This window comes from Tenrec ecaudatus, chromosome 6 (assembly GCF_050624435.1).
Source record: "Tenrec ecaudatus isolate mTenEca1 chromosome 6, mTenEca1.hap1, whole genome shotgun sequence".
Taxonomy (NCBI): Eukaryota; Metazoa; Chordata; class Mammalia; order Afrosoricida; family Tenrecidae; genus Tenrec; species Tenrec ecaudatus.
Window position 1 is genome coordinate 173,659,002 of NC_134535.1, and position 22,561 is coordinate 173,681,562.

At 46.6% G+C, this 22,561-nt stretch overlaps 2 protein-coding genes across 3 annotated transcripts in view; one reads left to right on the forward strand and one right to left on the reverse strand.

The window, feature by feature from the left end:
- APBB1IP (amyloid beta precursor protein binding family B member 1 interacting protein) overlaps positions 1 to 22,561 on the forward strand; it is a 138,882-nt gene that overhangs the window by 91,653 nt on the left and 24,668 nt on the right. For both annotated transcript variants that reach the window (XM_075552530.1, XM_075552531.1), the window contains 3 exons: positions 7,922 to 8,008; positions 11,051 to 11,194; positions 17,128 to 17,238. In XM_075552530.1, coding sequence (XP_075408645.1) covers positions 7,922 to 8,008; positions 11,051 to 11,194; positions 17,128 to 17,238 — 342 coding nt within the window. The remainder of the gene's footprint in view (positions 1 to 7,921; positions 8,009 to 11,050; positions 11,195 to 17,127; positions 17,239 to 22,561) is intronic.
- Positions 1 to 22,561, reverse strand: part of LOC142450517 (protein nucleotidyltransferase YdiU-like) — a 177,385-nt gene that overhangs the window by 65,952 nt on the left and 88,872 nt on the right. The gene's annotated exons all lie outside the window — the stretch shown is intronic.

Consider the following 22,561-nt stretch of genomic DNA (forward strand, 5'->3'; position numbering starts at 1 on the left):
CAGAAGGAGAGGATGATGATGGATGGAGGGACTTGGGAGAAATTTAGGAGGCGGAATTTTTCAGAACCTGCTGATCAGTTGAGTGCTAGGATTGTGGGCAGGCATAGAACTCAGAAAGGAGGATCTCAGGTTTCAGAGCTGGGAACGGAGTGGCATTCTCTAAGGTGGGAAGCACAAGGAAAGACAAGACTGAGAACAGAAGAGGATGAACTTGGCTTTCAACATACTGAGTTCCCCCACCTTCCAAAAATTTTTTTTCATTTTACCCTATAAAATTTAACATGAAATTTGTACATCTTAAGTGTGTTTCCATCAGATGATTGATGTCTTATTTACATAATTTGAGATTTACTTCTTAAATTTTCATTGAGCTGTTTTCTTTTCTCATGGAAATCTTTAAATTTCAGAGGTATCCCCCCACTAGCCTAGTCTCAGAATCCTGAGAAAAAGAGAAAACTAATTGGCTGGATTTTTGTCCTCAGTATCTCTCAGAACTTTCCCTCTGTGCTTGTAGAGAAACTTCCAGAGATAAAAATACTTATACCAAAGACTCAACCAAACTCACTACCCTTGAGTGGATGCCAACTCATGGTGACCCTATAAGATAAGGTAGAACTTCCCCCTTGAGTTTCCAAAATTGTCACTATTTATGGGAGTAGAAAGCCCTGTCTCTCTCTCTCTCATGGAGCAGCTGATGGTTTTGAACTCCTGGCCTAGCGAATGGGAAGCCCAACGTGTAACCACAAACCACAGGGATAGCTTATATCGAATAATATTGATACTCATTACCAAGCCTAAGAATTTATTTTCACTAAGTTTGTTACAAAGTCCACTCAAAAAAATTGATGGTCCAGAGGGAGAGAAAAGTTGCTAATAATAATAAGCTACGTGTGTTCACTTAATAAAAGTGCCTTAGTAACGCTATCGGTGCATTGGTCACAAGGTCAGAAGCTCTAATACACCAGCTGTTTTGTGGGAGAAAGCTGTGACTTTCTACTTGTGTAAATAGTTACAGTCTCTGAAACCCACAGGGGCAGTTCTGCCCTGTCTGCTGGGCTCCTAAGAGCTGGAATGAACACATGGCAGGAGTTTGGTTTGACTTGGACTGGTGCTCTCAGGTAAGCACTGAGACTGCTCCACAAAGATTTACAGCCTTGGAGATCGTGTACAGAGATGGTCTCTGTGAGTCAGGATCCAATTAGTGACTGTGGTTTGGTTTGGGGGTTGGAGTCGCTTAATACTTAAGTAAACTAGATTCTTTGCATAAATATCTTGAATCTTCACAACTGAGATCATTAAGAAGGATGTATTATTTAGAAAATGGAGATCAAAGATTGATCAGAGGTCGTTGTTTGCTAACATGACTATCACTGAGGACGTCTATGTGCAGTTTCCAGAACTCTGAGAAAGCCCAGAAGGAACTTAGACTTACTGACTGGGATTTCAAGGTGAGTTCGAGTTTAGGCATCTTTAGAAAGATAAATTGAATACAGCTATCAGTACCACAATGCTCTGGTGACCTTGTAGGTTGCATATTAAACTGTTAACATCAAGGTCAGTGGTTTGAAACCATGGAAGAAAAATGAAGCAGTCTGTTCCTGTACATATTTAGTCTCAAAAACCCAAAGGGGCAGTTCTACTCTGACAGGTGGGGTCGCTGTGAGTTGGAATGGACTTGATAGCAGTGAATTTCTTTACTTGTTTTATTTATCAGGATAATACAACAATGGTGATTCTGAGAAATTTCTGAGGTGGCTCCATTCCCACAATGGCCCTTATGAATAAAGATGTTCAAAATGAATGGCTTTTGTAACATTTGAATATTTTCTATTTTTCTCTTGAACTATTTCCATTCCACTTTCCCCAGAAAATGTATCTTCTTGCGTAGTTTATGCTTGAAAGTCTTTCATAGAACTCTCTATCTTACCGCTTTCCCACAAATCATGGTTATAAATCACATGTAAATTTTTATCTCCCAGCACCATACAGCACTTAAAACACTCAAATGGTTCAAATAACATAAGAATGTACCTTTCATATTAATTAAACAAAGCAATAAAAGTGTATTGGGAAACCAACTCTTAAAGTGACAAATAGATGGCATCCTTTTTCCTCCCAAGTAGTCCTTGAACCAAGGCATGAATGTTCAGTATTGATTGCATTTCTATTTTTCATTCTTATGGATGCTCGGTACTTTTAATAGCTACAAATACTGAACAATCTTGTGCATATAAATAAGCAGATGAAAATAGAAGAAGCTTTTTTGTGAGTGCAATGCCACTCGATTCTTTGAACAATTTCGAGCTGTATGCACCAGTGGACTGGGGTACAGCAATGATACAACGGCACAGGACGGGGCAGTGATTCGTGCTCTTGTGTCTAAACCCTAGAGCTGAGTCAGAGTCGACACACAGCACCTCTAGACACTCTTATGTGTCTAAGAAAGAGCTTTCTAGACAAGAGCAATTGAAGATGGAGAAAACAGCCCAGTGCAGAGCAAGTCCATAAGTCCGATATTAGCCCCTATGTCCGATTCCAATCTATAAGTTCCTCTTCAGACTCACAAAACACATGCAATGATGCCAAATACAGGAAGATCATAGGCCAGTGGGTGGAGAGTTTTGTGGATTCAGTGGCAGTGGAAGCATCTCAGCGCTGGCAGGACTCTCCACGTGGCTCCTCCAGCTCCCGGGCTCTAACACGTGGCTCCATGTATCTTGTCAGCAAGCATGTCTCTCTCGCAGGGAGTGTGTGTGTGTGTGTGTGTGTGTGTGTGTGTGTGTCCCGCCTCCAGCGAGCTATTTATCTCCTTAGCGCCTCCAAATGAGGTCATCAAGCTTTGACCTGATTGACAGGCTAAACTCCACCCCTTCACTTTTAAGTCTCCAATTGACAACAGATTGATTAGATAACTACCACAAACAAATTATATGCCAAACGTCAGGGTAGTTGTTGATGATGTTTAAAACTCTATCAGTTGACTAGATAATCAGATATCCTTCCACTGTTTGTACCATCTCAGAGAAAGCCCACCGTGGTAGGTCTTGATAGCCTGTTCTGCCCATTTACCCAGATACTCATTGCAACGTATCTTTCTTGACTGATAGGAAGGAAATTCAATGGCACCCACCCTCACTGACCCCATCAATTAGGGAGGATAATAAATAACAACAAATTATCATTTGATTAAGACTCTAGGCAACTTCCATCCCCTAGATTGTTCCATTACTTAACTGGAATGTGGTGTTATTGTGGTTGCATGAATGAGGAACAGAAAGAGAAGCACAACTTCATTAGTTCTCTCAGGTGCTAAAGGGTTTGGCATCTCTGGATAACAGAAATAGTTACACTGGACTACTAACCTTAAAAATGGCTGTTCGAGCTACACAGCAGCACCATGGAGGGCCTGGGAACCCGTTTCTGTAAAGGTTGCAGGCACTGGAAAACCTGTAGAGCAGCGGTTCTCAACCTGTGAGTCGAAACCCCTTTGGGGGTCGAACAACCCTTTCACAGGGGCCGCCTGAGACCCTCGGAAAACACATATTTCCAATGGTCTTAGGAACTGAGACACCGCTTCTCTATCTGTCTCCTGGTGGGTCCGCCCACATGCAGATACGCCCATATACGAGTTCCCAGCATGAAGACTGTTAATCATGCTACACCATGCTTCAGACAAAATTTCATTTATTTGTCATTAGAAGTAAATATTTCACAATACATGATTACCTATTGTTTTTGTGACTCATCACAAAGCTTTAATGATGTTCAATTTGTAACCATGAAAATACATCCTGCCTATCAGATATTTACATGATGATTCATAACAGTAGCAAAATCACAGTTATGAAGTAGCAATGAAAATAATGTTATGGTTGGGGGTCACCGCACCATGAGGACTTGGGTTGAAAGGTTGTGGCATCAGGAAGGTTGAGAGCCACTGCTGTAGAGCATCATCCTACCCTGTAACACACGGGCCTTTATGTGTTACAATTGATCTGATGACAGTGGGTTTGCTTATCTTCCTACCAGGAACGTCACACTTAAAGTTTATCTCTGTCTTAATGTTGGATGTCTTTCAAGGCCTAGTTTAACCAATATTCGACTTCTGTGAAATCTTCCTTGAACATCTCTTCTCTCATCGAAGACATATATAACTGGTCTCATTTTGAATATTTGTGTTATTTGATGTATCTCCCATATCTGTAGATATGCAGTTATCTGTCTGCTTACCTCTCATCAATATTCACCTTCTCAATATGCTAGCAAGAGTCTTCGGAGCAGAGGTAATTTGCGTGGTGGGGGTACTCACTGAGATGTAGAGGGTACATACCAGTATACCGAGAACCACTTGATTGAGTCTTGATTCCAAGAAGGGGATTTAAATTACATTTTCTCTCTTCCTGTTCTACCCAGCTGTCCCCAAATCTTGCATTCTTGCAATTTATGGCAAAAGGGAATAACCTGTGATTCACCCATTCGAAAGTCCCCTCATTAGTCATCTCCAGATCAACCCCCGGTTTCTATTCACCACCGATAACGAATTCTCTTGAGCAGCGCAGTTGCTGCGTTGGCTGCGCGCGCACAGGTGGAAGTTCAGGCTCCCCGAGCAACCAGTCTTTTCCAAGAACTACCTTCCCAGGAGTCCCAACATGACTGTGGCTTTGATACTTTATACGGGGTGCGGGCGGGGGGGGGAGTGAAGAGAGAACGTCACTCAGAGGCTAAAGAGCTAGGAGGAGAAAGTCACAGCCAACCTGGGGAACGCCTCCTACATGGCTAGTCACAGCTTAGGGAGGCTCGTCCTTGACCTGCCCGACCCTGAGGGGTGACAGAGCGCTTCTTTCCCTGATGATGATGGGGGAATGAGGGAGCTTCTGCCATAGACAGTTGTTTCAGCTTTTCTCACAGGTTCAAATTCCCAGGATGCTGCATCTAGGTGCTAGCTTGTAGTACTCTCTGCATTTGCTTCCATGAATTAGCCATCTCATGTTGGAATCCATCGTTAAGAAACTACTCTTCTCGGTTATTTAGAATATGTTCATGGCGAGGGAACATGATGAAAAACTCAAATTTCTGACATTAAATGATGGTAAGAAAGAGGGAAAGAGTGTTGTGAGAGAGAACAAAACAAGAAAAGCTAAAATATTATAAATCCTGCATAATCGCTGTTAGATTCCCTTTTCAGCTCGCAGCAGCTCCATGTGATAGGGCAGAACTGTCCCCATAAGGCCTTTCTAAGCTGTAATATTCACGAGAACAATGTCGGATCTGCCTCCTCTTGCAGAGGCGGTTCAAACTGCCAACCTTTCAGTTACCCTCTGAGCACTTAACAGGTGCACCACTCGGGCAGGAAGATGGAAAGTATGCACAGTCACTGTATCAAAAAGAACTAGCCAACATTCAACCATTTCAAGTGGTAGCATATGACCAAGAACCAATAGGATTGAAGGATGGAGCTCCAGCTTCCTGATAACATTAGCCATGGCAAGCCTCCAGGAATTGATAGGATACCAATTAAAATCTTTCAACAAACAGGCAAAACTCTACGCCTTCATCTTAAGTCTCAAATTGACTCCAGATTATGGAATACCACACCCTTGACGAACTATGTTATGCCAGGAACCTGAGTTGTGCCTTGTGGCTATGAGTGGTCCCATGAGGCCTTATGCCTTCAACCCCAGAAAAGCAATCTTGCAAGGTGTATGGTTATGTCTAGGAATTGTCAGTACCTGTGTCCTTTATGCAGTATATACAGGTATGTATGTAGATGTATTCAGGCTTGCAGTGAGTCAGAACTGACTTGATGCGGCCATCTAACTCAGAAGCAACAAAGCCCACATGGAAGAAGCACACCAGCCTGTGCGATCATGAGGTGTCGAAGGGATCAGGGATAAGGCATCATCAAAAAAAAATCTTACCATAGTGAATGAAGGGGAAAATGCAGAGTAGAGACCCAAAGCCCATTTGTCGGCCACAGGAGATCCCCTTGCAGAGGGGTCTAGGGGAGGAGATGAGTCAGTCAGGGTGTGATGTAGCACCGGTGAAGAATACAGCTTTCCTCCAGTTCCTAAATGCTTCCTCCCCCACCATCATAATCCAAATTCTACCTTGCAAGTCTGGATAAAGCAGAGGATGCACACTGGTGCAGATAGGAGCTGGAGACACAGGGAATCCAGGGCGATGATCCCTTCAGGACCAGGGGTGTGAGGGGCGATACTGGGAGGGTAGACGGTGAGTGGGTTGGAAAGAGGGAACCGATTACAAGGATCTACATGTGACCTCCTCCCTGGGGGACGGACAACAGAAAAGGGGTTGAAGGGAGACATCGGACAGGGCAAGATATGACAAAATAATAATCTATAAATTATCAAGGTCTCATGAGGGAAGGGGGCACGGGGAGGGAGGGGGGGAAAAGAGGACCTGATGCAAAGGGCTTAAGTGGAGAGCAAAGGCTTTGAAAATGATGGCAAAGAATGTACAGATGTGTTTTACACAATTGATGTATGTATGGATTGTGATAAGAGTTCTGTGAGCCCCTAATAAAATGTTTATTTTTTTTAAAAGAACTGACGATGACAGAGACAGATGAGATGGAGATAGAGATTTGCAAGGCATGTGCCCACGTGCCCACATATTCATACCCACACACATCTTTTTTGGTGGCTGTTCGTACTCTTGCAAAGTTCTGTTTGTCATACCCTTCACCCAAATGCCCTTCCCTTTGCATCTTTTAGTGACACTATTTACCTTGCCCATTGCCCACATTTGATGCTATCTTCTTCATCACCAAAACCAATAAATGTCTGCTCTCTCAACAGCGCTTCCCCGGCCTCACCCCTCCTTCCCTTTGCCAGTAACCAGCAAGCACTGACCCCTATCTTTCTATCTGTTTGTGTCCGCTTATAAAAGTGCATCACCTCACTGCACGCTAGCCGATGCTGACTCATAGCGACCCCCTGTGGGGTTCCAAGACTGTTAACAGTTGGCAGGAGTAGAAAGCCCAGTCTTCCTCCTGAGGAGCTGCAGGTGGTTTCCAACTGCTGACCATGCGGATCGCAGTCCAGCTCTTAACCACTGCAACGCCAGGGCTCCTATAAAGCGCAATCATACAACATTTGTCCTTTTCTACTTGACTTGTTTCATTCTGCATTATGTCATCCAGATTCATTTATATGATTCTGTGTCTCGAGTACCCTTTATTCTTTATTGTTGCATAGTATTCCATTGAGTACATGGATCTATTTATAAGCACCTAGGTCGTTTCTATCGTTTTTGCTATTGGGAATAGGGCTGCAATGAACATAGGTGTGCGTAATCTGACCACGTCTCTGTTACTAGATCTCTAGCAGTAAAATGTCTGGATCATCAAGTATTCCATTTCTAGCGTGTGGAGAAAATACGTCTTTTCTGTAGATAAGGGTTGTAATCTCACAGCATCCTGCCAGCATTTGTTGTTTGCTTTCTATTTGGTGTGTTCCATTTTCAAGAGTGATAGCATCCTGTAGGCTTCCTAAAAATGCTCGTTTCCAGGCCCTGACCCCCCAGATTCCAGTTCAGTTGGTTGGGAACCCAGAAATGTACATTTTATTAAGCATCAAGACTGACTATCACCCTTGGGGAAGGACTTCTGTGGTCTAAATAAGCGGCTGTGCCCAGATTCGGCAGGTGACTGGATTTAGATCTTTTGCTGCGGTCTGCTAATACCTTCTCCTTGCTTGTGAACTGTCAGAGGGAGGGCTTCATTTCCTCTGGCCTCTGTGACACCAGAGCAAGCATTCAGTAAGCCTGTCCTTCCTACACTGTGGCTTCCTGCTCCTTTTCTGCAGGTAACTCTTCTCTCCCCTGCAAGGCTGGGAGCACCTTCATACCCCTGCGTGGAAAGGAGCACTTACTGACCTGCTCCTTTGACGTTGCCTTTTAGAACTTTTACTTGGATAACAGAGGGAAGAAAGACAGCAAGGAAACAAGTGAGAAAATGAATGCCAAGAACAAGGAATCCTTACTTGAGGTAAGCTGCCTGTTGTAAGAAAAGGACATTGAGTCGATCTTTTTTAAAAAGGTATTTGCTTCTAAAGACATTTATAGAGGTATAAACATAGGCATGTACATACCTAAGTATATTAATATATAACCCTAGGGATATAGGTCTATGTACATATATTATAGGTTAAGTATTAAGGTAGCAGACAGACATTGGGCCTCTACTCAAGTCCTCCCTCAACGCAAGAGCACTTTGTTCTAATAACCTGGCACCCTGTGATGCTCTTCTTTCCAACATGATCGCGGAAGACAAAAATGGTGCACAAGCTAATTTGGTGAAGAAAGCTGATGGTGCCCAGCTAATAAAAGATATAGTGTCTGGGATCTTAAATGCTTGAAGTTAAACAAGCGACCATCTAGAAGGAAAGCAACAAGCCCACATGGAAGAAGCACACCAGCTCATGTGATCATGAGGTGTCGATGGGATCAAGTATCAGGCATCAGAAGACCCCAAACAACCATTTTGATATGAACAAGGGGGGTCTTAATGGAGACCCAAAGACCATCTGTAGGCAACTGGACATGCTCTCACAGCAGGGTCACGGGCCAGGATAGAACTGCTCTTATGGGTTTCTGAAGGAAACTTTCACTCTCCCGGAATAGAAAACCCAGGTGTGCGAGAGAAGTAATAATATGGGAAACTGTGAGTTGTGAGTATGGTGGGGGTACGGATACCAACCTCTGTACAATGTTTCTGTAAACTAAAACGACTGGTCTTGGAAAAAGAACATTAGTTGCTTGCTTTCACAAAAGTCCAGATTCCACGCTTCTCTTCATAAAACAGAAGATTCCTTCCAGGCCTTTGGCCTCCTAGGTGGAGTACATCATGTTATTGCCCCCTTGGAGGGGGGAGCTGAGGGGCCTCCCCTCTCCTTGCTGCTCCTCCCCAGGGTATTCTGCTCTCCCTTCGGACATGATGATGGCAGCACAGGTACAAGTGTGCTTGAGACAAGGATGTAGGAATTGTTATAGGAGCTATAAGAGCCCCCAATGGAACGATTTAGTAAAATTTTAAAAAATTAAATCATTTGCTTCTGAGAAAACAGCAATGCTGAGGCACACTGTGAAACTTTAGTATTTTACAATCAGGTTCTCATTAAATGCCATGATTTAGATAATGGAGTCCGCTGTGAAAGTGAGAGTTTTGAAACCACCTGCTTTGAGTTTTCCTGACTAAGACTCAAGAATCCTCACACAACTCCCCTCCCACCACTTGCCAGATCTTATTCCCTAAATGCTCCACTGAGGTCAGATGTAAGGGTTTTCAAAGTGAAGTGTAAGTTGCTCTCCCAGCAGCCAGCCGTGGCAGGAAGACAGAGAGATTTGGGTTCAGGTTGTTCCTGGGATGTTGGATAAGTCCCCTCTGAGCTTCAGCTTCCTCAGATACACACGGGGACAATAAAATCGCCAATCCAATTAAATTGTTCCGGAACCCTGGTATCCAAATGGCTACACATTTGGTCAAATCCACGCATGGCTCTGACCTGATGATTTCACCATGAAGCCAGCAGCCTCGAAACCCCCATGGGACTGTTCTCCTCGCTTATGTACCTGGGTTCCAGCCATTCATTTGATAGTTGAGGATTTTGAAACGCCACATGAGTTGTTACCTTGTCACTGAGCTAAAAGGCGCCACCACCACCACCACCCCACCCCACCCCACCCCCGCCCGGCCGGCCTCGCCCGGCAAACTCGGAGAAGATATCTTGTCCTCCTCCTCGTCGCCGCTAGGGGGAATCGTCGGGCGTTTCCCCGGTCCGAGCGAGCCTTCGGCCACGCGCGCATGCGCGCTGTGGCGCTACCGGTGGGCCGACCACCGCACCGCACCGCTCCCCCTCCTACTCTCAATCACTCCGATCCTTTCCTCTGAGAGCCTAGAGAAGGCTCTCCTGCGTGAAGTGTGTGGGTGTGTGCGTGTGTGCGTGTGTGTGTGTGTGTCCCCTCCCTCTCTGCCTTCCTCCATCCCTCCATCCATCCATCCATCCATCCATCCATCCATCCATCCATCCATCCATCCATCCATCACTTCTCTTCACAAAGGAAGAGGGTCTGCGTCCCAGCCCGTCCTGCAGAGGGAGGAACACCAGGTGAGAGGTCACAGATGGGCCTAATAGAGACCCAAGAGGTCTGATTTCCCCCTGGTGACTGTGGGTTAGGCATTTGGCTACTAACCGAGAGATTGACAGGGCAGACCCACCCGCTGCGCTGCAGGAGAGAGCGAAGGCCCTGTGCCCGTGAGGATTGACATTCTCAGAAGTGCTGTGCGGCGTCCCTGTGAACCTGAGTGGGTTTCATTTGGGTTTCGGTTTCTTGAATTAGTTGACTCTGGATATTCCAGAAAAGCAACTCGTTCGCAGTTTGCCAGCTGAGGCTAACAGTGAGAAACAAAGCAAACAGCTGTTGTCGAGCTGATTCCATCTCAGGGCAAACCCCGGTGTGTCAGAGTAGACCTGGGCTGCCCACGTTACGACCTCGGTGCACAGCTGAGTGAGCGCGCCACTCAGGCACTCCGTAACGGTCATGGCAAACCCACCGCCACCAAGTCAATCCGCACGATTGAACAACCTGAACTAGGGTTTCTGAGACTGACTCCTGACCGGAATGGACACCTTGTCTTTCTCCCTCAGGGCAACTAGGAGGTTTGAACCACTGATCGAACAGCCCAACCCAAAGCCTTCTCCACAGCAGCGCCTGCATTTGACCCCTGTCATAATTAGACCTGTGTGACAAAGTTGGGCTACTATTCTTCCCGTCTTGCAGAGGCTAGCTCAGTCACAGAGCTCAGAGCCCCGGCCGCCAGACCCGACCAGGAGCTGGGGCTCTTCGCCACTCGGTGACTCTCCCTTCGTTAGAGCAGAATGCACGTCGCTAACACACAATTCTCCACTCAGAATTATAGGCAAGAAGCGACTTATAAGGGAAGACAAGTCTTCCACGGTCCGTGTAAGTGTGAACAAAACTGTGCGTTTTATCGTTTGTGTATTTCATGCCAGCACCGTCTCCGTTGCAGGAAAGTTTCTGTGGAACATCTGTTATCGTGCCCGAAATCGAAGGAGCTCTTTACCTCAAAGAAGATGGAAAGAAATCTTGGAAAAGGCGTTACTTCCTTTTACGGGCTTCTGGGATTTATTATGTACCCAAAGGCAAGACTAAGGTGGGAAGGAATTTTAAAATTTTATACACACACACACACACACACACAATGTTTTAGCAAAAATACATTTCATGAAAATGAAACCAAGGGATCCTCAGGTGTTGGTTTAGTGTTGTTTGTTTGTTTTTCAAATGTACTCTGTCTTCTGGAGGTACTCACTGTGGGGTGTTGTTACAGCCTGTGTATGAAAGTGCCAGTAGGGCAGAATTACTAAAGTCCTTTTCTTTCTTTTTATAACTTTTCCATAACTCTCTTTTGCCGATAAAATGACTTCATCTGTTATAACATCAGGTTTCAAAACTCCTGGCAGATACCTTTTTTCTGGCGGTTGTTTTGTTACTTTTCATGACCAAGTTCGGTGGGCTCCGTTCTTCTGTAGTCACACAAATCATTCTCCAGCCATTGTCGCAGAACTTACCTGATCTGGCATCCGGGCGGTATTAGACGTTCTTGGCGAGCTTGCCGTGGAGATTCTCACCCTTTTATGCGCACTTTTAAACCACCCTCCCAGCAGAGTGCATTAGGCGTCCTTGGACTTGGTGGTTGAGATCATTTCAGCCCTATAGGCGCACTCTCTTCCTCACCCTTTGCTCTTCCTAAGCCCCTCCTCAGAGGCTGAGGCAATCTCATCTTGGGCCACCCTTGCAAAGTTTTAGGACGTAGCTATGTTCCGGGGTGAGGCTAACCACTCCACTACTAGCTGAAAGGTTAACAGTTCAAACCCACCCAGAGGACCCACGACAGACAGGCCTGGCCATCGGAAAAGCCACAGCTTGGAAAGCCTGCTGGAGCAGTCAGCTAACACACATATGGAGTCACCAGGAGCCAGAATCAACTCGGCCACAACTAAGGAAAATAATATGCACATTAAAACATAATGCAAAAGATCCCATTCACCGCAGTGAAAAATATAAATTGCTATAAATAAACTTTAAAAAATGTTCAAGCTTGAAGCAGGGAACCAATAGAGAGATCTGAGGGGCTGGTCCCAATCCCAACTACGTGGACAGCCCCCCATGCCAGCAGAAGAATTCACTTCAGAGGACAGCACTGAAGCTACAGCTCAGGGAGAGGTACATGTCTGATCAGAGCCACAGGAGCAAATGAAGGGGGAGGAAAGGAGAGTGGAGCGTGTCCTGGCCCACCAAGCCCTGAGGACAATATTCTTGCTCAGAGCAGCCAATGCACAGAGAGAACCATAGGGCCAGCCCCACTACAAGACACAACATCCCTCACCGACCCATAGCCCTATGGGGGACAATACTGGAGACACAGTCCGTGAATTGTGCCCAATCTGACCCCACCACACTGAGGCAAACACTAAGGGCGTGCAACAGAACAGCTAGGGGAGCAGAGCAAGGAAGTTTCCGGGGAATACCAAAAATAGACTGTGGGGCCAGGGTGTGGCATCCCATCAGACTAGACTGTACAACACTCCTAAAAGTCAACAAACAGACCTTGAACTATTTACAGGCTATTCCTTTTTTTAGGTTGTTCTTTTTGTTGTTGTTTTGTTTTGTTTTCTTCTGTTGCTTTGTTTTACTAGGTCTTGTTTTTGTGCATATCATTATCTATGCAGGTCTATCTAGATAACATAGGCGGAATAAACAATCTGGAGGAAAAAACAACAGGACTGACTGTTCCTGAGGGACATGGGAGAAGGGGAGGTGGGCGGGGGTGGGGGAAGCAAGTAGGTGTTAACAAATTCAGGGGCAAGGGAAAAACAAGTGATCCAAAATCAATGGTGAGGAGGGTATAGGAGGCCTGGTAGGGCTTGATCAAGGGCAATGTAAATGAGAGGAATTCCTGAAACCCAAATGAAGGCTGAACATGATAGTGGGGCAAGAGGAAGTAAAAGGAAATAGAGAAAGGAACTAGGAGGCAATGGGGGCAAAGGGCATTGATAAAGGTCTAAATATAGACATGTACATATGTAAATGTATTTATATATGATGATGGGGAAATAGATCTATGTGCATATATTTATAGATTTAGTATTAAGGTAGTAGATAGACATTGGGCCTCCACTCAAGTATTCCCTCAATGCAAGAACACTTTGTTCTATTACACTGGCATTCCATGATGCTCACCTTCTGAACACAATCGCTGAAGACAAAGTGAGTGCATAAGCAAATGTGGTGAAGAAAGCTGTTGGTGCCTGGCTATCAAAATATATAGTGTCTGGAGTCTTAAAGGCTTGAAGATAAACAAGTGGCTATCTAGCCAAGAAGCAACAAAGCCCACATGGAAGAAACACACCAGCCTGTGTGATCATAAAGTGTCAATGGGATCAGGTAACAGGAAACGAAGAACAAAAAATCATATAATTGAATGAGGGTAGTATAGAGTTAAGACCCAAAGCCCATCTGTAGGCAACTGGGCATCCTCCTACAGAAAGGTCGCAAAGAGGAGGCGAGCCAATCAGGGTGCAGTGTAGCAATGATGAAACATACAACTTTTCCTCTTGTTCTTTAATGCTTCCTTGTCCCCACCACCACCACCACTATCATAATCCCAATTCTACCTCACAAATCTGGCTAGACCAGAGGATGTACACGGGTACAGATAAGAGCTGGAAACACTGGAAATCCAGGACAGATGAACTCCTCAGGACCAATAATGAGAGTAGAGATACCAGGAGGGGAAGGGGAAGATGGGGGAGAAAAGGGGAACTGGGCATAGTGATCTACATCTAACCCCCTCCCTGGGGAAGTGGGTGAATGGAGACATTGGACAGTGTACGACATGAAAAAATAAGAATTTATAAATTATCAAGTGTTGCGGAGGGAGGGAGGGGAAAAAACAAGGAGCTGATCCCAAAGACTCAAGTAGAAGTAAAATGTTTTGAGAATGATGATGGCAACAAATGTACAAATGTGCTTGACACAATGGATGGGTTGGTTGTGATAAGAGCTGTATGAGCCCCCAATAAAATGATTTTTTTTAAAAAGACCTCTTTAGAGTATCAGAGGGCAAAGATGGCACATTAAGTACCAAAGTGTGCCTGATCCAAGCAAGCCTTCCTATTTGAATGGCCTGCTAGGCATGTAGGAAAGCCGCAGAAGACTATGGAAAGGAGCGTGGATTGCTGGAGCAAGCAAGCCTGTCTTGGAAGAAGCACAGACAGAATGCTCCGTAGAAGTAAGGTTGCAGAGACTTCATTTGACATGCTTTGGACATGTTGTCGTGCCTTCTAAAGTGAGGGGGGAAGAGGCAGACCATCAACGAGATGGATGGACACGGCGGCTGCAACAACAGAATTAAACACACCAACAGTTGAAGGCTGGTGCAGGTCTAGGCACTGTGTCCTTTCTCTTGTTGGTTGAGTCTGCGACAAGTTGGAAGTGACTCACTGGAACCGGACAACAGCTATATCATCAGTCTTCAGAGAAATATAAACTAACTAATGGGAGTCCCAGTGGCATAGTGGCTACGCATTGGGCTTTGAGCCACAAGGTTGGCAGTTGGTAACCACCAGCCGCTCCAAGGGAGCTTTCTGCTCCCATCAATAGTTACAGTCTCAGAAACTCACAGGGGCAGTTCTACCTGCCCCCTGGGGCTCCTGAGTCGGCATCAACTCGTAGGCAGCGAGATGAGTGTGATCTTTCCTCGCATGAAACTGCTAAAATTGGCATTGCCGATACGATCTAAATTTGGTGGCATTAGGTAAGGAAAACGGGGCACTGTCAAGGGCAAAGGGATGGGGCTCTAAACAGCCACATTGAAAGACAAGTTCGTGAGCTCTAAAGACAAAGTCAAAAGCAGATACTCCTTGAAGTTCCCTATTTGGACATCTGTCCCACCAAACTGTTTCGGTTCTAGGCGTCGTGTGCTTTGCTCAAATCGTTGCAGAGATGGAGAGTGGTATTGCAGGCACTTCAGAACAGCACTTCAAGATTACAAACCTCAACTCTGAGTTGCCCTAGGACTACATTGCTCCACCTGGACGTGGAATGCTAAGGAGGGGCTCAAGGAATGTCCTGGTGTCCATTCCTATGTCCCAATGCCAAAAGACCCCGTGATACGTATGCACAGCAACGAAGACAGGGGGCCTGGAAGAGGAGCTGTCGTAAAATCTCATTCATGCTTCTAAACCTGTGTATATTTCAAGAGGACGGACGGACGGACGGACGGACGGATGGATGGATGGATGGATGGATGGAGATGTGTGTGTGTGCTTACACATAATTATGTGTATCAACGTTTGCCTAAAAGGTTGGGAACACCAACCAACCAGAAACTACTGAAGAAAAACGGAGAATTAGGAGAAAGGGTGGTGAAGGAAGGTGTCCCCTTTAACTAAATGTGTCTGTTTTTAAAAACGTGGTATAAGGGAAGAGCAAAGCGACAACATTGAGACCATTCGTACAGTGCAATGAAGGTAACTGAGCACTTTGTATAGAAACTATTGACTAGGAACCAAAACTGCTGGGTACCCCTTCATGAAAACCTCATAAAATGTTACACTTGAGATATTTTATTTATGACAACTATGTGTGATTTTGTCATGGAAAAAATTAATATCTTGACATTCCAAGAGAAAATATTGTGAAATGAAATAAAATGTGCCTAGAAAGATGTAATGCTGAACTAAGGTAGGATTATTCTTCCTGTTTTGTTTATCCACGGACTAGGTAGAGAATTCTAGAACAGTGGTTCTCAACCTGTGAGTCGAGACCCCTTTGGGGGAGGGGGGGGTCGAACAACCCTTTCACGGGGGTCGCCTAAGCCCATCGGAAAACACATATTTCCAATGGTCTTAGGAACCGAGACACCGCTCCTCTGTCTCCAGGCGGGTCCGCCCACACGCAGATACGCCCATATACAAGTGCCCGGCATGAAGACTGTCACCCATGTTACAACATGCTTCAAGACAACATTTCATTCATGTGTCATTAGAAATAGATATCTAAAAAAAAAAAGAAATCTCTCACAATATATAATTACATATTGTTTTGTGATGAATCACAATGCTTTCATGATGTTCAATTTGTAACCATGAAAATACATCCTGCCTATCAGATAGTTACGTGACGATTCATAGCAGTAGCAAAATGACAGTGATGAAGTAGCAATGAAAATAATGCTATGGCTGGGGGTGACCACCACACGAGGACCTGTCTGAAAAATCACGGCATCAGGCAGGTTGAGGGCCACTGCTCTAGAATGTGACGAAGAAGAAGAAAGAGGAAGAAAACCAATTTGAAATGGAAGTGCAACCAAATGTGTCGATTGGAGGCTGCAGCGTTCACAGGGGAGGAGACTCGGGTTTCCCCCGGTTGCCATAGCAACCCAGCCTGCACTAAATGGACACGGAGAAGGAAGTCTGTGCTGCCAGGAAGAAGTGCATGGGATGTGTGCTAATTTACCGAGAATCAAATTTTCCTTTCCTTGTGCATCCTGAGGGGGACTTTTCCTCTCTTCTTTTTTGATTTTTTTGGTAAATGCTCAATCACAAAATCCATCACTTGCTTTAAATGGCCAAAGCCAAAACGAAATTTCTCACGAGGTGGTCACCTTGTCTGAAACTGCATCAATAACAGCGCCTCAAGGTCAGATAGCTCCAATTCTGGGAGGCCGTGTGCCAGGTGCTTGGACCCCGTGTGATTTTTCACTCCGCGCTGGGCCCGTGGCACGCCGCCTTCCCTGCGTTACACTCTCTCACCTCTTCAAAGGCAGGCTCGGCGTTGAGAAGGCTGTATGTGGTTGAAGCCTAAAATAAATTCCATAAAAATTCAATGTATATATGTGTGTGTGTTTATATGTGCTGAGTGTATATGTATATATGTGTGTATGTATATATATGTGTGTGTGTATATATATATATATATATTTTTAAACTAAAGTATACCTCTCTGCTGTCCCAGCAAGAACCACCTGGGGAAGTACTCGCTGTCATGTCATTCAGGGCAATCTGGGTTCTTCCCTTTCAGACATCTCGGGATCTGGCCTGCTTTATACAGTTTGAAAACGTCAACATTTACTATGGGATCCAGTGTAAAATGAAATATAAAGCGCCCACCGACTGCTGCTTTGTTCTCAAGGTATGTCAGGAGAGCTCCTCGGTGTAGACTGTCAGCAGTTTGAATGAGTACACCCTCTTAAGGGAAAGAAAAAAGGAAGAAGAAGAAAGGTAGGCAAGGACATACTTGTGCTTCTTTACGAATCTGTCAAGAACAATTTCATGTCCCGCTCCCACCACCACCACCACTACATCGAAGATGCTGCTTCTAGGTATGGCTGGCATCTGACTCCCTCCAACCCCACAGCACCTCCTAGTGAGGGCAAGCCTCTTTTCAAATGGGTAAGCCCTGACGGTAACCAGCAAGCGCAAGTAAGCCTGTGCTTATCTTGCTTATTGAGTCATCTGCCCCTGCGTGAAATAATACAATGTTTGCTTTAAGTCTAAATAAGGTAAGTGGGAAGTCATTCCATGTGTTTCCCACATTGCCTGCTATCCGCGTTGAAAATATTTGCCCCCTGGGGCCCTCACCACTTCTGAAAAGAAAGGGTCTACACTTTGGACAAATGTGGTTTACAGTTTTCTTAAGGCCAAGAAAAACATTTCATTTCTTTCAAGAACTTGACCCAAAAAACTCTAGAAAAAAAGTCTTGTTGGGAGAAGAATACCATTCATTATGTGGGCCTTGGCACCTTTTAAAATATGTATTATCCAGAGACAGTGTGTGCGGTCAGATTTGGGGCAGGTTTAGAAGCTTGATAACGTTTTTATCTGCCAAACATAGCATCTGACTCCTATAAAGGGAATTCATACAGTTCAGTTGTTCAGGCCATTCCATCACGTCAGACACCATAAAATCCTTTCCTATCATCAACCCCAGCAAGCACATCGCCCATCCGGAGGTGCTGATGGTCTGATTATGTTTGGCACACTGTGGGGCTGTGTACAGAATTCCCCCTGTCTCAGAGTCAGGGTTCACCATTTTCCATCTGGAAGAAAGTTGGCACAGCATGGTGATAATGAGACCAGGTTCCTGGGTAAGGTTCCCTGGCAGGTCCGCTCCAGCCCAAGAAGAAACCCATCTCTCCAGGTTTCCGTAAATGTCTGCTGTTAGACTCCCTGTGGGTATACACTCGCATGTACACACATATGTGCTCACACACGTGCACACACACACACACACATCTGTATGCTCCTTGGTACAAGCATCTCTTCCCCAGAGATTATCACTCCAAGTGCCTGGAACAGATTTGCATTGTTTTCACAAATGAAGAACAACACTTAGTTTAAGTTTGTAGCCAACACATTCTTGGGAAAGCAAACTCACTGACATCAAGCTGATTCCAACTCACTTTGGCCCTACATTGGGTTTCCAAGACCACAAACCTCTATGGGAACGGACAGCCTCATCTCTCTCCTTTGGAGTAGCTGGTGAATTTGAACTGACAATCTTCTGGTAGGCAGCCCAACCACATAACTGAGGATGATCATGATCCCGCCATGGTGTTTCAGAGAGGACTGTGTTCTTGACACACCTGTTACTATCAGACTGTGTTCTTGACACCCCCAGACCCAAGTGTGCTCCCCAATCTCTGCTGGAGCACAGGCAGCCTGACAGCACCTCTGTTGCCATCAACGTACACGGCAGTTCAAAGGAAATGTTCATCTAAGAATTGTCTTGATAAAGAGCAAAAGGTACTGGAGAAGCAACTAAGAAGCTAACAGAAGTGACTTATGACTGCATTTTCAGATGAGAAGCCTAGATCAGTCTTTAAGTAGATGGGTCACTCTTGCAATCACACGGGTGATGTGTGAGGATCAGTCTGTGCCTGCAAAGTTATGGGTTAAGGCTAGTAAGTTGTTTTTTGTGTCCCTTTGAGTGGAATACAATAACTATGCCCTCATTGTCTTATTTAATTGTTTCAACTCCTTTTTTAAAAAATCATTTTATTGGGGGCCCTTACAGCTTCTATGACCATCTATACATGACTTGTCACAAGCTCATTTGTACATATGCTGCCATCATTATTTTCTAGCCATTTCTGCCCACCTAGTTTTCCTTGCTATTATAGTCATAAGATTGGTTGAAAGTATTGGCTTCGGTGAGGCTGCAGGGTATGGTGTGGTTTCCTGTAGACATTCAGACTCTTTTCATAGGAGCCCTGGGGGCATAGTGGCTGTGTATTGGAATAACCATGAGGTCAGCAGTTTGAAACCACCAGCTGCTCCAGGGAGGGGACAAAAATGAGGCTTTCTCTTCCCATAAAGAGTCTTGGAAACCCACAGGAGCAGTTCCTCTGTCCTACAGGCTCACTGACTCGGAATCAACTTCACCGCAGGGAGTTTTAATCTTGAAGAACCAATACTCCTCTTTTGAATCACTGAGAATCCTCTGTGAAGTTGGTTGGTTTGGGGCGGGGGGCTGTCTGTTTTTTAAGAAGCACTATTCTTGTTCAGAAGGAGCCCTGGGAGCGAAAGCTCTAGGATACTAGCAGTGGAACTCTGTGAGGGAACAGCGTGGCCCCCATTTGGTACAGAGCTCCAGCTTTGGGCACTCTACCGCAGTCCTACCCTGCCCTTGAGCTGTGCTAGGCATCAGAAGCAACCCTAGGGCAATGGGTTTGGTTCTGAGTTGATGAGTCCAGGAGTCCATGGGTGGAGCCAGTGGTTGAGTTCTTGACAACCAGCAGGCAGGCTGGCCGTTCAAACCCACCTCCAGAGACCTCGGAAGAAAACCCTGGAGATCTGCAAGGCCACAACCCGGAAAGCACAGGTCCCCTAGGAAACCCGGTGCCTCTCCTCTCCTTGCCTGTGCGAGGCCAGGGGCCTGGTGATCACATTTGAGATCCGAGTTCCACCCCACCCTGACCTCTTCCTCCACAGCAGTTGAGCAGCCTTCCTCCTGGTGTCACCTCGTGTCCATCTTCTCTCTCTTCCTGGACATTCTCAGCCCGCTTCCCACCCAAAAGTGCCTCACTCAGCACAGCCCGACCTCGGTCCGAAAGAGCCGAATTGCCCTGTTCTCTTCCTGTTGGGCACAGACTGTCCCCCGCAGAAGGAGATAGAAGAAGGTTTCTTCCTCCAGGAAAGCCTTCCTCCAACTAACCTGGGCCTGCGCTTCAACCCCGCAACTCGCCTTCCAGAGACTTCTTCCCACCTGCCCTACCTCCCCTGGGTTTGGTTCTTAATCCCTTCCCTCAGTTCTGTACCTCCCCCTCTCCCCACTCCCTCCCAAGTAATACAACCTTGGCTTTCAACTTCCCTCTACCGCAAGCCCCTTGAGGCCCTCCAGGCCACAGCGTTCAGTGTGCCAGACAGTGTCCAATACAGTTCATTCACTCATTCAAAATGTTCTATCAAAAAAATGTCTTATCAAGGTGTGGGAAGACACTGGTGGCCTGAAGATTTCTGACTTTGTGGCGTATGCTTGCTAGTGGCTTTGCCCAGGACCGCTGCCAACATCGCTGCAGCCAGGTTTCTGACCAGCTGTGACTGGCCTGTCTTTCCCCAGTCTCCGCGACAGCATCCGTGTTGCTGACAATGTCCTCACTTTCTCACCTGCAGCCTGCAGGTGCCCTGGTGCCTTGCTGCCGTTCCTCCTTCCTCCGCAAAACACTAGCGTTCACTGGGTCGGTATGTGTTCCTCACGGGACCCCTGCTGCTCTCGCTCTCTGAGAGATCCTGCTCCCAGCAGGACCGCTGCCCTTGTGCTAACAAGTCCCAGGCTGTAGCCAGTGGCCTCACCTCTCCTGGACCCGCACGTACGGCAGCTACATGTCCAAGAAGCCCCTCGCCTGTAACCTGTGAGACAGGCATGTCTGCCTGCTCACCACTCTCACAAATGCCTTCTTCCCGAACCCCCTCCCAGGAGGCGATGTGTCATCCCCCATGGGTGCTTCCAAACCAGAAACAGAGAGACCACCTGGAATGCCTCGCCTTGGGCTTCCCCTCCGCCCTACCAGCAAGTTCTATCACTTTTCATCTGAAAGGACTCTCCTTCAACCCACTGCCCAGCTGACCTCCCCTCCTCACTCCAGTGCCATCTTCCATCTTTCCGATGGCCCGCAATGCCACCGAAGGTGACATCACAGCAGAGCTGTGCCCCACAGAGTCTCCGCAGTGACTTGTAGCAGGTAGATCGGAAACTTTTTCCTCCCAGGAGCCTCTGAGCGGCCCCACTCCCAGCCTTTGCACTTAGCAGCCAAGAGTGGACCCTGCACACCGGTGGCTCTGCGTGGAGCCGAGCCCTCCCTGTGGCCCTACCTATGTCAAGTGGCTTCATGTCCCTGGAGCTCCGTCGTGCCATTTGTAAGCGGACAGGATGGTCAGGACCCCCAGGAGGGGTGTCCTGTGAGGGCCCTGACCTTTGTGTGCTCTGCTGACTGTCCAGAGAGCGGCTCCCTTTTCAGGGCTGAGAATAATGAGATTGATCACAGGAGAGTCTTCCCTGCGGCGCTGCTCCAGCGTGATTTCTTTTTGCTCCTGAAACTCCTTTGCTTTAAAAAAAAAAAAATCCAGCAAGAGACTCAGGAAGTGAACTCCTTGGCCAAGTCCCAAGGCATGATCAGAGGGCAAGGCAAGCAAAGGTCACTCTGGCTTTGTGGGACGATCGACCAACTAATGGTTTCTCCACGACCTCTGCTGACAAGACCAGTAGGGGCTCCAGCAGCGACGGTGTTTTCCTAGCCTCTCAGTAGCATTTGCTTTGGATCACGTCCTTGTTTGAACCTCTTCAGCATGGACTCCTCCTCCCTCCCCTCCCTCGGTCTATTTGTGGTGTTCCAAACTTCCTCCCCGACATGCTGCATTTCCAAAGGCGTCAGAAAGGACCCTTGAGCCCACTAAGTAGCTCACCCTCGGGCCATAGAATCCGAGGCCTGGAAGAGCCCTTGGGGGTCCCCAGAGGCTCCCTTCTCCTGCACGCATTGATAGCGCGCTGGTACTGTAGGGAAATCTGTGAAGCTGACCCCACTAATGTGCAAAAGAATGAACTGCCTCCCTCTCGCCAGAGGAGCCAGGGCGACAAGACAAGTCCAGGTCCAGGTTCCTGACTGCTGTTCGCTCCATAGTCCTTCAGTTTGAGTGTGTGGTTGAATAACACTGACTTGATCATTTACTGTGAGGTCGCCACGCACGCTTCACTGCCTTGAGTGCAGCAAGACTGACAGTCGCTGCTCCTGGGGACCTGCTTCTCATCTGCCTTGCCGCAACAACGCATTCACCTGCCCAATAACGGCATCAACCCTCCAAGTGTCCCAGCAAAAGGACAGAGCTGCGACGCAGGAGGAAAATTCATGGCCAGGGAAATGCTGAAGAGACCCGTGTGTTCCTCAGTCTCACTGGTGCTGAAAGACAGGGCCTGCGGTTTGGCTTGGGGACCTTGGGGCCCAGGGGAAGGCTGCCGG